The 18,041-nt window shown below is 38.0% G+C and overlaps 1 protein-coding gene across 1 annotated transcript in view; it reads right to left on the bottom strand.

The window, feature by feature from the left end:
• NCF4 (neutrophil cytosolic factor 4) overlaps positions 1 to 18,041 on the bottom strand; it is a 30,038-nt gene that overhangs the window by 5,779 nt on the left and 6,218 nt on the right. Inside the window, exons 4-9 of the mRNA XM_058191537.1 lie at positions 14,399 to 14,469; positions 12,571 to 12,698; positions 12,373 to 12,430; positions 10,036 to 10,134; positions 8,774 to 8,904; positions 512 to 577 (exon numbers count right to left, since the gene is read on the bottom strand). Coding sequence (XP_058047520.1) covers positions 512 to 577; positions 8,774 to 8,904; positions 10,036 to 10,134; positions 12,373 to 12,430; positions 12,571 to 12,698; positions 14,399 to 14,469 — 553 coding nt within the window. The remainder of the gene's footprint in view (positions 1 to 511; positions 578 to 8,773; positions 8,905 to 10,035; positions 10,135 to 12,372; positions 12,431 to 12,570; positions 12,699 to 14,398; positions 14,470 to 18,041) is intronic.

The following is an 18,041-nucleotide window of genomic DNA, read 5'->3' on the forward strand; positions in this document are numbered from 1 at the left end:
TTAGCCTTTCCTGTATCCAACCGAACTAGGTGACGATGGGCCTGCTGCTTGTGCAAATGGAGTTGTGAGTGCTTGTAGGCACGCCAACTACTCACCCGGAATCATCAGGGGTGGTATTCACTTACTTTCCCTACCGGTTCACAAATGTAAGCACACACATCCACACATGCACCCGGCCTCAAAAACATGCCTAAATAAGATGGCTTAGAGCTGGAGCAGGTGGGAAGGCCCATCCGTGATTTCCGCTACCGGTTCAGGTGAACCAGTACAAACCGGCTGAATACCATCTCTGGGAACCATCCCCTCTCCCCCACCCACACCTCTAGGCTGCCAAGCCGAAAGATTGGGAACCACTGGTCCATAAGGCAGGTATGCTCATGTAAAAACCTGAGTTCTTGGCTAATTCTGAAGTTGTTTTGGACAGTGAGATGGGCAGCATATAAATTTAGTATCTATGAATGCAAATATTTGGAGATGTCCAGACTGAAAGATGATCGGCTTATATCTTTACCTGATTAATTCCATTAGGTCTTGGAACAACGGGATGCTGCTCAAGTCCTCTTCGACTGATATATCCCTAAAGGGGAGAAAAGGGAATATTTTTTTTGCAGATAATTTCATACAGGCAATTTGAGAGTAAAAAAACATACTAAATTTAGAATATAAGTACAAAAAAGTAAAAAATGAAATATATACACATAGTACTCTTGCCCACTAAGGAAAAATTATCACACACACTTAAACAGCTGTATTTGGGGACAACTAAGAGAGGAGTAACAATCAGCACAGCATCATACCTGTAATCTGATAGTGTTTAATAGCAACCACCTTTTTTTTCTCTTTCAGTTCTAGATAACTCAGTGTTTCCAGAAGTGCAATTGTGAAATGATTTCACCAGTACGCATTTAAAACAGGAAGTTATTGGCTGTGTGTCAAAAGATTTAAAAAGAGATAGACTAGCCTTCCCCAACTAGGGTACCTTCTAGAAGTGTGGATGATGACTCCCCAAATTTCCCAGCCAACATGCCCTTTTATGAGAATTCTAGGCGTTAAAGTCCATACATTTGTCCACATTCCCTGCCCTTTGCTCTGAAATCCTATCACTACAATACTTTTCAGCTAATAAAGTAGACCCAAAATTACAAATCAGTTTTTTTTTAAGTAATACATTTTCAAGAAGGATTAAGAATAGGCAGTGGTGAAATCTGAACCGGTTTACTGCCAATTCACTGGCTGTACATACCACACACCAAATGCGAGGTGCGTACTTGTGTACGCACAATGCACACCAAAAGGAGGCATGGTATAAGTAGAACAGTGGGGGGTATGATCAGCTGTGGTGCACAATCTTTTTTTTTTAACTTTTAAAAGCATTTCTTTACAACCTATTCGAGCAAATAGGTTGTAAAAATGCTTTTAAAAGGTAAAAAAAGGTTCTGATGATCAGGCAGGTCAGCTGTGATCATCAGAGCCTCTTTTTTTACTTTTAAAAGTATTTTTTAAAAGAAGCGGCAAGCGGGCGACTGGGCAATTGGGTGGGCATGGGGGGGACAGGGATTTTTGCTACCAGTTCTCTGAACCACCCACCGCCATCGCTACCGGATCGGCTGATCCGGTCCGAACCAGGAGCATTTCACCCCTGAGAATAGGAGACTTTTCAGTAAGAAATAATGAACTGAAGAAAGCTCTGCTAAAGGTACAACCAATGAATCATGGCAGAATGAAGAGCCAGCGAGTAAACCAGCTCTTTGTATTTCCTATCCAAACAAGGAAAGGACTTGAGATCTCCCATAAGTGCTCCCTGCAGTTACTGTTGTGAGAAGGGCACAAGACGGTGGTCTCCCATAGGTTTAGGGTTCTGGAAGTTGACAGAATAACCATTTTTTTCTTCAATTTGCCTTCAAAAAGACACTATTCATAATCACATACTTTCTGTGATGACCCGGTACAAGGCACGGAGGCAACAAAACCAGCTGATAGTTCAAACTCCCCTTTATTGCTCCAACTTTCCCCCCCCCCCAAATGCTCCCCTGTTTATGGCAAGTCCTGGAGCAAAGTGCTCTCTCTCTCTCTCTCTCTCTCTCACACACACACACACACACACACACACACACACACCAGCCTCTGGCTGCGAGTAGTTCAGCAAAACACTGTTAGAACAATGGCTTCACGGCAAGAAGTCCAGCGAGGCAAAGGAACAAGGCAATGAGTTCATGAAGCAAAAGAACAAGGCAATGAGTTCATGAAGCAAAAGAACAAGGCAAGAAGTCCAGCGAACTCCAGACGTCAGCAACGGCACATAAAACTTCACAAATTCAGCATTTGTTCCTGACAAACGCCCCTCCCCACAGTGTCTCCTTAAGTTTCAGTCCCCAGGTGTGACTTATGAAGAGGGAGGGGCATTCTCCTCCCGAGTTGTCTGGTAAGCTTGCACTTTTCCCACTTCCTCTCCATTCTCTGTGCTCGGGGATCAGGAGAGGGTGGTTCTTGCTCATTGCCTGAGCTCTGTGCTCCTCATTTCCACTGCCTGCCCTCCCTCAGTCTTCCTGCCCCTGTTCTTCCCTGCTGGCAAGCCGTCTCAAGCCCAAGGGGCCTGAGGCTGTCTCATCCTGCTCCTCCCTGCATTCTTCCAAAGCCAACGAGGCCAACCCCTTGACCTCCAGCATCCCCAGTTCTGGCTTGTCATCCTCCATGGATTAAGGCTCCAAAGGGAGCATGACACTTCCCTTTCCAATTATTTTTCAGAAGTTTTTTGTTAACTGCTTTTCAGCTATTAGAAACTTTTTGGATGGACAAGTTTTACAGCACCAAATTTGGTATCTTCAATCCTTGGTGACAGAAGTTTTAAATACAAGTTTAAGGACTTTTTTTAAAAAAAAGTCCTGTTGGAATAAATAGCATAAGGGTGATTAGAACTTTGATTTTGAAAAGTTAGACTTGGATTAAGGGTCCAGGTGAATTTGAGATAAGATTTTGGAATTAATTATAAGAATCCTTCCTATGGGAAAATGGTTTTGTTTTGAATTCCCTTTAAAAAATGATAGAATGAGACATTGAAAGTTGGACATTAAATGGAATCAGAAGGAAATAAGGAATACAATTAAAGGAGATGTACACTTAAATTTGACTTACTAATATAGAATGAAACAAAATACTTTAATATGAGACATACTGTAGGATATTTTTGAACAATGGATTCAGAAATTACATTTAAGAATGTCCACCTCTACAAATAGACTATATTTCAAGATGTGTTTAAGAGCAGTGGTGGCGCAGTGGTTAGAATGCAGTACTGCAGTTCCCAAAGGTACTTTTTTGAGAGGCAACTGGATTTTCTGGTTTTTCTTTGAAAATGTTTCACTTCTCATCCCAGAAGCTCCTTCAGGTCTGACTGGATGGTGGGGAATGGAAGAATTTATACTCCTTGCAGACAGCTAGTCATTTGCATTCTTTTAGAGAGTCATTAAGGTCACCTGGAAGTTTATCTGTGTCATCAGGATCACCTGAGTGGTGCAAATGAGTGTGGAGCCTTCTTGGAACTGTTGAAAGGACTGTGTTGTAGATTGGAGATAGATGATGTCATATCCCTTTCCCTCTGTTAAGAGAAGGCTGTTCAATTCTGACATAGATAGCCTCTTTGACCCCTCTTTCAAACTAGCAGTCCTCTCTCCAAAATGTGGACTTTAGTTATCTTTAAAAGAGTGACCTCTGTCTTTTAAATGCAGGTGAACTGCTGAATCTAGTCCTGATGTGTTTGTTCTCCTAAACAACTGCAGACTAACTCACTGCTCACTCCAGGAGTTCGATTCTGAACAGCTCAGCCTTCCATCCTTCTGAGTCAGTATAATAAGGACCCAGATTGTTGGGGGCAATATGTTGACTCTGTAAACCACTTAGAGAGGGCTATAAAGCACTATGAAGCAGTACATAAGTGTAAGTGCTATTGCTATGTTATATAAGAGGAACAAATTTTATCAGACAAGACTGAGATTGATCTGAAAGATGATTTTAAAATGACAGGTTAAAAGAAAGATATGGGGGAGAAATCCCTGCTACATTGGACATAGAACAGAAAACTTCTGATGTATTAAGGCACAGGTGTCAAACTGGTGGCCCGTGGGCCAGATGTGTCATGTGCAGGCTATGCCCACTGCAGCTCCACAAAGGGAAAAACATCACAAAACATCACATGATGCCACAAATTTAACACCCATGTCGTAAGGGATATACAAACAACAAATCAAAAGAATTATCTGGATAACTTTACTATATTGGATTTACAAAAGTTCCTTTTTAAAGCTTTGACGAATTTTGTGAAAAGGGATAAATAAAAAATGAAAATAAATCAAATTCAAGGATATTATTTGAAGGTATAAAGACCAAGATTGTTAAAAGTAAAAAGAAAGAACATAAAGTTGATTTATTTGATCAAAGTTAAATAGAATATTGCTATTTCTTTTAATCCTTAATGGATTTTTGCTGATCAGGATTGAACAATGGGGCTTTAAGGATTTGTTTATACATAAGACATAAGACATATAGGAAGAAATCATTTGTTTTTAAGGTAAAGTGATAAGTTACCAATATTGCAGGATTCCATCTGGGTCAGTCACCGGGAACAGAGGTTTAATTTTCACAGCTTTCAGCTTCATGCTAGTCAATCCTCAGGGACACATATATTTGCCTTCATTCGTTAGTTACCAACATTGTTTATATTTGATGTGATGAAGTTATTTCTTTTTCTTTACTATATTATTTTTTTCTTTCCTTTAAATTTTTATTTCTATTGTTTGTGAAGTTTCTACTTTTATTTATATTCTTTTACTTTTGTAGTTTGCATTAGTTTTTAGCTGTTTAACTGACATCTTTAATAAAATAACTATAAAAAAGAAGAAGCATTAAGAATGGCGATCTGGAATCAGTAACACAGAGGCATAAGAAGTTAACTTTGCTTCCATATTTTTCTTGCCTTCAAAGAGATTTCCCAAGGAGGCGTGGCCAGTGTCGCAGCAGAATGGTTGCTCACCCCAATAGCTCCGGGGTGAGCGCCGAGATTCCCCCTGGAATGGGGGTCCATCGTGGACCATAGCTGCCTTGAAGGTGTAGCAAAGACTGGGGGAGCTGCCGGGGTGAGCAGGGAGGCAGCAAACTCCCCTCAGCCCTGGTCTTTTTCCCCCGACCCACCGGAGAGGAATGGCAGCCAACACCAGCTGCCCCAAAGCCGGAGACGGCCACAAGATTTGGGCAGGAGAGAAAGCACGACTATTGAAAAAGATGTTGAAGCCAAGTGGGTGATCATCAGCTCACGGAAAGGCAACGAAAGACAAGTTTGCCAATAAACATTTTACAAAAAACTTTGAGCAGCGGCTAATTGATAAAGGAAATGAAAGTGAAAGGAAATAACTAAGGATACTTGAAACCTGGGAAAGAAGGTTTGGAACCTATCCTAAGAATTCTAATTGAACTGGAGAAAATTAATAATTCAACTATAATTGACTTTGGAGAACTTTAAAGTCCTAATTGATTACTTTAACAACTATAACTAAGAAGACAGGGAAAGGAAAAAAAGAAAAAAAATTGGAATTGATTATGATTTTAAAACTTTAAAAAATGGACTCTGATTGACTTTATCATATCCTCCCCACTTTGCACAATTTGACTATAAAGGATTACAATGTAACTAATTGTGGGACTGAAAGAAAGTTATAAATTGTAACAACTTGAAACAAAGGAAATTTGGCTTTAAAATGGCTATTTTGCTATTTTGCTAAACTACAGTATAAAGACTGACATCTGAAGGTAGAAGACGAACTGCAGAAGCAATAATAAATTGAAACAAAGGATTTTGACTTCAAAATGGAAAGAAAAAGAAAGAGAAAAAACAGATTTGATCAGGATTTTAAAAATGGATTTTAATTGATTTGTGAGATGGAAAGGAGACAAGAAATTGAAACAAATTGAGACAAAGGACCTTGGCTTTAAAATGGAAAGGAAAAGAAAGGGAAAAAACAGATTTGTTCAGGACTTTAAAAGTGGATTTCAACTGACTTTGTCTTCACCCCTCTAATTTTCATAAATTTTAAAGATTATGGTAACTACTTGTGAAGAATAAGAAATTGAAACAAATTGAAACAAAGGACTTTGGCTTCAAAATGGAGATTTTGCTAATTGTGGATTACAATTACAGTATAAAGGTTGACATCTAAAGGCAGAAGAAAGAAAGCAGGAACAAAGGATTTGACCTTAAAAGGGACTGTTTATTAACCGTGGACTCTAACTGCAGTGTAAAAACTGACATCTAAAGGTAGAAGAAGAAATGCAGAAGAAGAAATGCAGAAGAAGAAATGCAGAAGAAGAAATAAATTAAGACAAAGGATTTGATGACAATTGTGGATTATAATTGTAATATAAAGACTGATACTTAAAGACTTAGATCCCCAAGGAAAGACTTTTATACCTAGATGTTTGACCTCTAAGATAGATAATAATAAGAACAAGATAGAAAATGATATTAAACAATTATTAGAGTATGATACTTAAAGGTAGAAGATGATGTTTTCAGGGCATTCCAAAGAAATAATAAACAACTTAGATAGTTGACTTTTAAAAATTATACACTAATCTGATAGTTAAGAAAATACATCTTTGAGCACATGCAGTTTGAGCATGCCTTTGTGATTTTAGAATATCTCCAAGGGAAGACTTTTGTATTTAGAGGGTTGACCTCTAAGATTGACAATATTAAAAATAATATAGAAAATGATACTAAATAATTATTAAAGTATGATATTTAAAGGTAGAAGACAATGTTTAAGAGGAGAATGCCTTTGTGATTTCAGGGCATTCTAATGGTGGACCTTTGAGAATTATACACAAATCTGATAGTCAGAAAATAATACTAAATAATTATTGAAGTGTGATATTTAAAGGTAGAAGACAATGTTTAAGAGGGGAATGCCTTTGCAATTTCAGGGCATTCTAAGAAATAATAAAGCACTTAGATCAGGGGTGTCCAAACTTGGCAAGTTTAAGACTAGTGGACTTCAACTCCCAGAATTCCTCAGCCAGTTTTGCTGGCTGAGGAATTCTGGGAGTTGAAGTCCACAAGTCTTAAACTTGCCAAGTTTGGACACCCCTGACTTAGATGGTTGACCTTTAAGAATTATACATAAATCTGATAGTTAAGAAAATACACTTTTTGAGCACATGAGGAGGATGGGGGCAAACAAGGAATTTAATAAATTATGAAAATACAGTTTTTGGAGCACACTTAGTTGAATTGAAAATTTGAAGATAAAGCTTATAATTAGAATATTTGAATATGAATAATGTGTGAGAAATGAGAAACTGTTTCTACCTTTCTACTTACGGTTAGGCCGAAGATAGAAGAGAACTTTATTCTGTTGTTATTTTTTAGGATAGGGAGACTCTTACTTTTTCTTTTTTTCTTTTTTCTTTAAGTTTGTTCTTTTTTACGTCAATTTTTATTGGAAAGGGATTTTTGATGGGAGACCTTTTAATTAAGGTGAGAATGAAGGTAGGAGAGATTTTTATTTTAAGTTTCCTTTTTTTATATTTTACTTGGAATGGGATTTTTGAAACAATTAAATGTTGGGTAACCTTTTGATTAAGGTGAGAATCAAGATAGGAGAGATTTTGCTTTTAACTTTTTTAATTGGTTTTCTTTTGTTCTATTATTTTTTTCTATGTGAAATGGGATTTTGGAACATATAAGTGATGGGTAACCTTTTAATTTAAGGTGAGATCTAAGTTAGGAGAAAATTTGATCTTGTTTTCATTTTATTTTTGGGATATAGGTCTTTGATTAATATTAGAGGGACAATAAATGGGACAAAAAGCATGGTAATTAGAGTTGACTAAACATTTTCCAGGATAAAGGGATGGAATAAAGGTTTTAAAAGAAAAGGGCTACCACAAATTTGAAAAGGGGAAAATATTGGATAAATGATATAATGAGAGGATGAAATTTGAAACATGTTTGAGTATGTACCCGACTGATATCTTCTTCAACAAAGATCTGTATGTTTTGTTTTTTTAAAAAAAATAAAAAAAAACCTTGTTTTTTAAAAAAGAGATTTCCCATGTTGCAATCTGAAATTCATTCACATGAATGATTAGGCGACTGGTTAAAGCTACTTGGAGTGCAAAAATGATAAGGTGGAAAATGTGTGTGTGTTTCCCCCATCACAAAAACAATATTTCCTTTACTTTTAGGCATACATATTAGCTTGTAATATGTAGTACGTCCTTTACCAACAGGGAAGGTTGAAACGTATCTCTACACCAAACAGAGCTTCCACGGCCCATGAAGTATAACCAGTCTAATATAAATAGAGAAATTTTAGTGATAATATTAATTAACTATCGTTCATAATTGCAAATGTTCAAATTATATCACATACGTTGCTTAAGAACTATTCTGCAAGCCAGGATAGTATCATCAATCTAGGCAGCAAGGGGCAAAGTTAGGAGATTACCCTAAAGAAATAACTGATTTTAATGGAGGGAAGATTTGAATTTGGTTCATGACACAGCCGCTATAAATCAGAGAGACCTGTCATCTTGCAGTCTGTAAGATGTAATGCTGGCCCAGAGTGCTACATAAATAAATGTAAAACAAAAATATTATTCCGCAATCTCCTGTTCTTAGTGGGACTAGGAGAACAATTCTCAGAGTCGGACTGATGTTGAACCTCAAAGCACTGACAGCTATGTAAAGTACAATGCCCAGAAAGGTGCTTTGCCACACTACCTGATAGAGCTAACATTGTCATCATGGTAATAGCAGCGCAGCCAGTTGATTGGATCCTCTTCCTGAGGGAGATCTTTAATGACTGACACAAAGTCACACGGAAAAATTCCAGTAGCATCTCGAAGAGTTCCCTGGAATAAAACAGGACAGTTTTTAAAAAGATGACTCCCTCCTATTGACTGTATGAGACCAGAAGAAGAGACTGTTATTGCCAGGGGTGAAATCCAGCAGGCTCTGACAGGTAGTGGAAATTTTGAGCAGTTCAGAGAACTAGCAAATACCACCTCTGGCTGGCCCGAGTGGGGAGGGAATGGGGATTTTGCAGTATCCGTCCCCTGCCACTCCCACCAAGCCACACCACTCCCACCAAGCCACGCCCACAGAACCAGTAGTAAAAAAAATTGGATTTCACCGCTGGTAATTGCCCATGGATATAGCCTAGGATAGCTTTCCCAATTAAATTCAAAAGACATTGATATGGGTCAGCAAGCCACTAAAAAAATGAACAGCAATAGAAGAACCCAAATACAGCAAGTAAGTATACATGCCTTACATATATGATGCCAATTGACAAAAGTTCTAGCTCTAAGCATGACAATGTAGTTATCTTAATCCACCAGCCACATCTCAGAGAGCTTTGGTGGGGGGGAGATGTTCCAGTGAAGAAACGGTGTCAGGATGTGCCTTCTTAATGCTTTAATTGTCCTCCATATAAATTTCTAAACTCCTATTCCCCCAAAGTGTAATCCCTGGAAGATAATCCATGATGCCTTGTGTTCCACTTACCATGCAATGATGAGAAGGATTAAAGAATCCCTGACTGTTGCAAGTCCTTAATTTCTATCATACTTGAATTCCACAATGGTTACACTAGGACCATGATGGTGAACCTATGGCACGCATGCGAGAGGTGGCACGCAGCACCCTCTTTGATGGCATGAGAGCCATAGCCCCAGTTCAGCTCTGCTGCGCATGTGTGCGCACCTCCTGCCAGCCAGTTGGTCTTGGGGTATCTGCCACGCATACATGGGGGGGGTGCATGCAGGGGGCACACGTGCATGGGCAGGGGTGGGATGCATGCGCATGGGCTGTGTGCGCATGTGCAGGGGTGGGGCACGTGCTTTGCATTTGGGGGGTTCGGGTACACGCACTTTGGGCACTCGGTCCAGAAAAGTTTAGCCATCACTGCACTAGGAGATACTGCAGTTCCGATCAGTTCAGATCAGTAAGTTATGGCCACATGAGGACCCAACAATATTTACCTCAAACCAATCTTTATTGATCCTGCTGAGTAAATAGATCAAGTCTCCTTTCTTGAAGCTCAATTCCAGCTTATTGGAGGCAGTAAAATCAAACAGCGCCTATGGGAAAGATTCCAGTTGTAGAAGATCAGATTACAAAATTACAAAAATTGGGTATAATCTATATTCCCAGAAAGTAAGCATTGCATCACAATAGTTTAAAGACCTTGAAGATACCGTATATACTCGAATATAAGCCGATCCGAGTATAAGCCGAGGTCCCCAATTTTACCCCAAAAACTGGGGTAAACTGGGGACTCGAGTATAAGCCGAGGGTGGGAAATGAGGCACCTACCGGTTGAAACCCTCCTCCCTCAGCTGAGAAGGCTGGCGGCTCCCCGCCCGCCTCTCACTGCACCGCAGGGCTTCCGTCCGTAAAATGTGAAAAAGAAAAAAAAACTCAAGTATAAGCCGTATATACTCGAGTATAAGCCGAGGCTTAAAAAAAACAAACTGAGTATAAGTCAGAGACCAGTATAAGTTTAGGACGTTTTTCAGCACAAAAAATGTGCTGAAAAACTCGGCTTATACTCGAGTATATACGGTATTTGTGCAAAAGTCTTATATTAGAAAACCTATAACTGGACTATACCAGTTATATACCACTATGTGTAGCAACTGTGCCCTCTTACAGGCTTCTGACAATATTTCCCTACTGCAGAATTATACCTTACCATGACACTGATCGATAGATTTCATGGCTCTAAAAGAAAATGACCAGTAAATTACAGTTTTAGCAAAATTAATTTTTAAGAACTCTAACCTTCTATATAATACATTTCATTTGTCATAAGAAAGGCAGAAATATGTACTTAACTGTTTCAGAAAAAGGAAAAAGAGAGAAAGAGAAATGAAGGGGGGAGGGAAGGAGGGAGGGAGGGAATAAAAAAGAATCTGCCTGTACTTATCTACCACTGCTCTATCCACCTAAATATCTTATCCCACCAGACTTGAAATCCTAGGTTTAGAAAACTTAGAACTCCGTCGCCTTCGACAAGACAATAAATAAATAAATAAATAAATAAATAAATAAATAAATAAATAAATAAATAAATAAATAAATAAATAAATAAATAAATAAGACCTAAGTTTAACTCATGGAATCATCTATTGCAATGTCCTTCCTGTTAAAGACTACTTCAGCTTTAATTGCAATAATACTAGAGCAACCAATAGATTTAAACTTAATGTTAACCGCTTTAATCTAGATTGCAGAAAATATGACTTCTGTAACAGAATCATCAGTGCTTGGAACACTTTACCTGACTCTGTGGTCTCTTCCCATAATCCCAAAAGCTTTAACCAAAAACTTTCTACTATTGACCTCACCCCATTCCTAAGAGGACCATAAGGGGCGTGCATAAGCGCACAAACGTGCCTACCGTTCCTGCCCTATTGTTTTTCTTTTTTCTTCTTCTTATATATATATATATGCTTATACCTCCTAATATTTACTCATATATATGTTTATATACTATATAATCTTTTTGTGTGATGCTTATATATATTGTTGTGACAAAATAAATAAATAAATAAATAAATAAATAAATAAATATTTGTGCATAACACCAATTTGATATTTTTCAGACATGGTGGAACTGCAACTGTTGTTTGAGAACTTTGGGAACTGAAATTCCAATGGTATCTCAAAAGAGTAAATTGGGGAAAGCTGATCAGTCATTTTTATATTTTATCTTTCCTCCGGAAAATTCAGGGAAGTTACAATTTTGAGATAAATTATCTATAAAATCCATATCTTATGATGAAATATGTTCGGTAAGTTTACATAACTATCTATATGTTGATTTTGTTACATATATTTTGGGCATGTTAATCAATGCTATTTAATACAATATTAAATTTCTTCATTTTTTCCTCTCTCCCTCCTTCTCCATTCTTTCTAAGTTAAGTGGAAAGGAAGAAGTGTGTATTCTTCCTACTGTCCCACAAACTCCATCTCTATTATTGAAAGAGGATCCTTTGGCCTATTGAAAGAGGATCCTCTGGCCGGATGAATAGTGACACATTCAGAGAAATATATTTATAGCTGTTAGAAATTATGTTTATAAAGTCTACCGAACAAACAAAGTGCACAGTCACCATGTGCTTTACTGCTTAACTGTGACAGGAAACAAGAAACTTTTATACAGATAAAATGCATAGAGTGTATACCATAGATGAACACATATAAGCACTGCCTTCTACTGGTTGGCTATAGTTGTTGCACAAAATATATAAAAACCATAACAATATTATTCTAACAATAATGTTAGACAATATAGCGAATGAGGCACTCACCTCCACTCGTGGAGCTGCCAATCTGTCAAACCCTGGTTCTTGAGGACTCACACTCTTTCTATCATAAAGAAGAGAGAAAAAGTATTTCACCAGCTCTGCTGGGGATCAATACAGAATTAGCATTTCAACCAGCTGAATGTTTATTAACTAGACTAGAAAGTTAGTAAGAACTGTCTCCTATGTTTGTTACATACTCACACACGGCGAGTGCGAGGGCGTAGCCTTCTCAGTCCTTGAGGTATCTGTTCACTGTCAAACTTTGACTGACAGAAAAATAAGCGGATATCTTCATCTAGCAACACACAGGCTGGCAAGCTAAGCAGCTTCTGTGTCAATGAATTAAAAAAAATCAAATTGAGAAATAGACAGTTTCTGCCTTGGCATTTTACAAGTAAAGGAAATCTTTCTGGGGAAGGGGTTGAAACACTCCTCTCCTGTTCCATCTACACCCCATGCAAGAGGGAAGTGCCCAATATCCCTATTCCTTAAGCCCTGACACATGCTCAGCATTGATGAGGGCTCTTTATTATCAACACTGTAAGAAGCTTGGACCATCAGCTGGAATGGTTTACAAAAAATTAAAATGACAACCATAATTGTGCAATTGAAGCCCTGTCCCTTCAAATCAAACCCCCATCCCTTTTTAATTATTTTTTTTTACAAATCCCCACTCCTTCTCTTTTTTTTGGTACAACTTCTCCTAATATCCAGCAGGATTGTTGGGGAGTTTGGAATGGTCTATAGTTACGTTGACATTGTGGGTGGGATTAACAGCTTTGGTTATAATGTCCTGTCTCAGGTCACCAGACATTGAGGGGTGAGACTTAGAAGTGTCTCTAATCTCTTACAATTAAATTAAGTTTGGACTATGAAAGGCTGCATAGGATGTTAGATGTGTGTAACCATTTCTGGACAATTGTGTAATCTTGCATAATGTCCCAGGCATACAAAGCTCCTCAACAATACCAATACATTTCAACATTTTTTTTTCAAAATGACTACTTCAATTTGTTGGGGATACTAAACATCATTTGGAGTGCTAATGGACACCCTAACAGCCTCAATCTATGATACTAACTCTTGCACAAATATTGGGTGACTGTTTCTGATTTAATGTGCAGATCTGCAAGTATTCTAGCTAGTGATTTCTGCTCTTTTTTGCAGTTGCAGAATTCAGTCAACTGGTTTCTAACTGGATTAGTAACCTGCAAGGAATTGGGAAATGGCTCAGAGAAACAAACAACCACAAATAGGAATGGAGGGTACAAAAAATAAATGTTTCCTATACGTTTTTCTCTTCTCCTTCCATGATTTAGGTTGTGAGTAGACTAAAGTCATCAAGATAACCCAGCAGCAAATAACTTAATGCTATATACAAGAGGAAATAATGCACAAATCCATAAAGACTCAAATGTTTTTGAGTTTAGTGGAATGATGCAAATGAAGGAAGGAAATATAAAACTGAGTCTATTAATTTGGAAAATTTCCCAATTTCTATAGAACAAGTGACAGTATCTCACGAGTTATCCTAAAGCTTCTAATCCAAAAGTTTATCTCATGTATTAGTCTTTACGCTGAACATGGCAATTTAATACTGCAACAAAAGTTAATCACACAGCAAGCTCCATTACCCTGGTTTACAAGCTCAGTAATAACATATACAATTGTGTAAAAGAAAGCAGTAATCTCTGACCCAAAGTTTAAGGATTTGTGCCAAATGAGGCCCACAAACCTCTGAAGGCAACCGTAACAATTAAAAGCTAATATAAAATAGAAATAGTTCAGTAATTTAGAGGTACTTTTGAGTTGACATGAATAAGAAAATGAATGGAAAATCAAATCTTACTACCCGGATGCATTTCACATTCATATTCTAGACAAATATAACCCATAAATGGATTTAAATTACATGTGTGAGTAACTGCTCAGCTCACCATGGAGCAACAATTGGTTTTTCTATAACAATATTTTACACTAAGTAGCTCCATGACTGAAGCAGCAAACCTATCCTAAAATTAATATCTACCTTCATATATATGTTGAGTATCGGGATTCGGCTGTCTGCAATCTCCTTCTTTGCACCAACATAAACTTTTCCTGAAAAGCATCAATGTAAATAAAGATCACGTGGAAGGGCCATGTAAAGAAAAAAAACATTAGAAAGTTTGATTATACAGGTGTCCCTGACAACAGTTCATTTAGTGACCATTCAAAGTTACAACGGCACAGAAAAAAGTGACTTATGACCATTTTTCACACTTACATTCATTGAATAGAATAGAATTTTTTATTGGCCAAGTGTGATTGGACACACAAGGAATTTGTCTTGGTGCATATGGTCTCAGCGTACATAAAAGAAAAGATACCGTCATCAAGCACAAACGTGCCTACCGTTCCTGTCCTATTGTTTCCTTTCTTTATATCCAATTAATATAGTTATTACATACTCATACTTATATATATGCCTATATATTGTATAGTTATTTCATGCTTATGCTTATATATATTGTGTGACAAAATAAATAAATAATAAATAAATAAATAAATAAAGGTACAACACTTACAACACTTAATAATAGTCATAGGGTGCAAATCTAATACTTAATGATACAACACTTAATGATAGCATTGGCTACAAATAAGCAATCAGGAAACAATCAATATCAGTATAAATCGTAAGGATACAAACAACAAAGTTACAGTCATAAGTGGAAGGAGATGGATAATGGGAACGATGAGAAGATTAATAGTAGTGCAGATTTAGTAAATAGTTTGACAGTGTTGAGGGAATGATTTGTTTAGCAGAGTGATGGCGTTCAGGAAGAAACTGTTCTTGTGTCTAGTTGTTCTGGTGTGCAGTGCTCTATAGCGTCGTTTTGAGGGTAGGAGTTGAAACAGTTTATGTCCAGGATGTAAATATTTTCACAGCCCTCTTTTTGACTTGTGCAGTATACAGGTCTTCAATGGAAGGCATTGGTTGGTAGCCATCGTTTTTTCTGTGGTTCTAATTATCCTCTGAAGTCTGTGTCTGTCTTGTTGGGTTGCAGAACCAAACCAGACAGTTACAGAGGTGCAGATGACAGACTCAATAATTGCAGCAGCATCATGGTCCTGTGATCAAAATTCAGAGGAATGGCAACCAGTTCGTACTTATGAGGGTTGCCCTGTCCCAGGGTCATGGGATCTCTGTCATGACTGGGAAGACATGGTAACAAGGTCAGCCAATGAATAGGCATAGCAATTAAATCAGCCAATTGGGAGCTGAGACAAACTGGAGCCAGGGCATGTCTTAGTCTGCAGCTTCTGGTTCTGTAAAGAGAAACTGAAACCAGTGTGTGTATTAAGGTCTCTCTGCTGTACTCTCTGTGTGTGAACATGTCTGCTGATCTGAGCCAAAGAATCAACTGTTGGTATTGTAAATATACTTTATGTGTTATTATGACTATAAAGAAGTTAATGAATCCAGTTAATTGAGTTATCTGTGTGTAGCTTCTGGATTTGATTTTTGCAAGAAACTCTGACAATCCCCTCTTGCAACCTTCTGACAAGCAACGTCAACGAGGGACCCAGATTCACTTATCAACTGTGTTACTAAATTAACAACTGCAGGTATTCATTTAACAACAGCGGCAAGAAAGGTCGTAAAATGGGGCAAAACTTACTTAACAAATGTCTCAGTTAGCAACCTCAATTTCGGGCTCAATTGTAGCCATAAGTCAAGGACTACCTATATAGGTTTCCCCCCCCCCCCGCTTGGGAGGTGTTTGTTAATTGGAAATCACATTATAAACTCTCATTGTTTCTGTACTAATGCAACACTAAATGCTCTGTCTCATGCAACCTGCAGTTCACAGAGAATGAAAAATCTCTTCCTTCCGAGAATCCTGGGGTCAATAATTCTGTGAAAGGAACTAATGGTTTCTATGATGCTGGGATCACAAAATGCCCATTTTAAATCCACAATATTGACAACGGTTATAATAGGATGGCAAAGACCCATGTATTTTGAAATGGAACACATGGTGAAGGAAAACCCATTCTCTATAAACAAAAGAAGCTAAGGTTGAAGAGCAGCAAAGGGTCTTTACCTTTGACAGAGATAACTGAAAGAATGGGAGGCTTTATTCGGCATAAGAATGCCTTCTTTGTATGTGTTTTATAAAACAAGGGAGGGACTGTTTTAAAGAACAGGAGCTGATGATGTGAAATACAGTACAGGCTCTGCCATGCAGCAGAAAGAATTTTTCTTAGTAACAGGAGAGACAAAGGCAGAAGTTGAAGAACAAATGGTGAAAAGAGATATTTTAAACTAAGGGGTATACAAGAGAAGTGAACAGTTAGATTCTTCCTCTGAGTTTTTTTAGCTAACATAATATTGATGTCCTGAAGAGACAGGAAGGCAGGCAGGCAGGCAGAGTTGTTAAACCCATCCAACTCCAGGACAGTGTACACTAGGATCAATACATAGAATAAAAACATATTCAAAGCTACCTGAGCACACTCCCTAACATGCAAAATCTCAACAGGGATGCCAGAACCTCTGGGTTTCAGGGGGTTCCTGGAAAGCAAGGGGACTGGAAGCCCTCCATTTTTAGGGGAAGGGCTGCTTTTCCAGAGGGGAAAGGCTGCAACCCAAGAAGGTTTGCTTCCTTAATCCCATAAAATTACAATATTTAAGTGATTGGACCTGGAGTGCACCCATATGCAAAAAAAAAAAAAAAAGACTTAACAGGCTAAAACAGCTTGGAAACTGTGTTTCTAAAAACATAGGTAAAGGTAAAGGTTCCCCTCACACATACGTGGTAGTCATTCCCAACTCTAGGGGGCGGTGTTCATCTCTGTTTCGAAGCCGAAGAGCCAGTGCTGTCAGAAGATGTTTCCGTGGTCATGTGGCCGGCATGATTCAACACCAAAGGCACACGGAACACTGTTACCTTCCCACCAAAGGTGGTCCCTATTTTTTCTACTTGCATTTTTTACGTGCTTTCGAAACTGCTAGGTTGGCAGAAGCTGGGACAAGTAACGGGAGCTCACCCCATTACACGGCAGCACTAGGGATTCAAACCGCTGAACTGCCAACCTTTCGATTGTCAAGCTCAGCGTCCTAGCCCCTGAGTCACCGCATCCCCATATGAGGTTAACATAATCCAGATTGAGATAATTTGGGGCTAGTATGTGGCGGCTGGAGATGTGCTACTTAGAGGAGGACCTCCTGTGGAAATGTACAAATTTGGCTGCTGTAAATAAAATTGTAGGTTGAGTCTGATTTTTTTAAACATGGCTTTTCATTTAGAATTGAAGCGGGAAATTGCCACCAAAAATAATAAGACACATCTATTGGATAAGCCACTAAATAACATATGACAAATGTAGCATTCTCAGATTAGCCTAAATTTTATATATTTATTCATTCATTCATTTATTCAGTTAATTTTTGATCCCAGACTCCAATTGACTGTAGGCAGCTCACAAAAGAACATAAAAACAATGAATAAGAATACAACAAATATTACTCCAAAAAGAATTGTAAAATACAGCACCATAACGATGATTTCAAAAGTGATATTCAAATTAGGGGAGCATCCCAGAGGGCAAGAGGTATTTGGGAGTGCAGAACAAACTGCAAAGGAATCCATCATTTGAATCACTGTATCATCACAAACTTAAAA

Source organism: Ahaetulla prasina, chromosome 7 (genome assembly GCF_028640845.1).
Source record: "Ahaetulla prasina isolate Xishuangbanna chromosome 7, ASM2864084v1, whole genome shotgun sequence".
Taxonomy (NCBI): domain Eukaryota; kingdom Metazoa; phylum Chordata; class Lepidosauria; order Squamata; family Colubridae; genus Ahaetulla; species Ahaetulla prasina.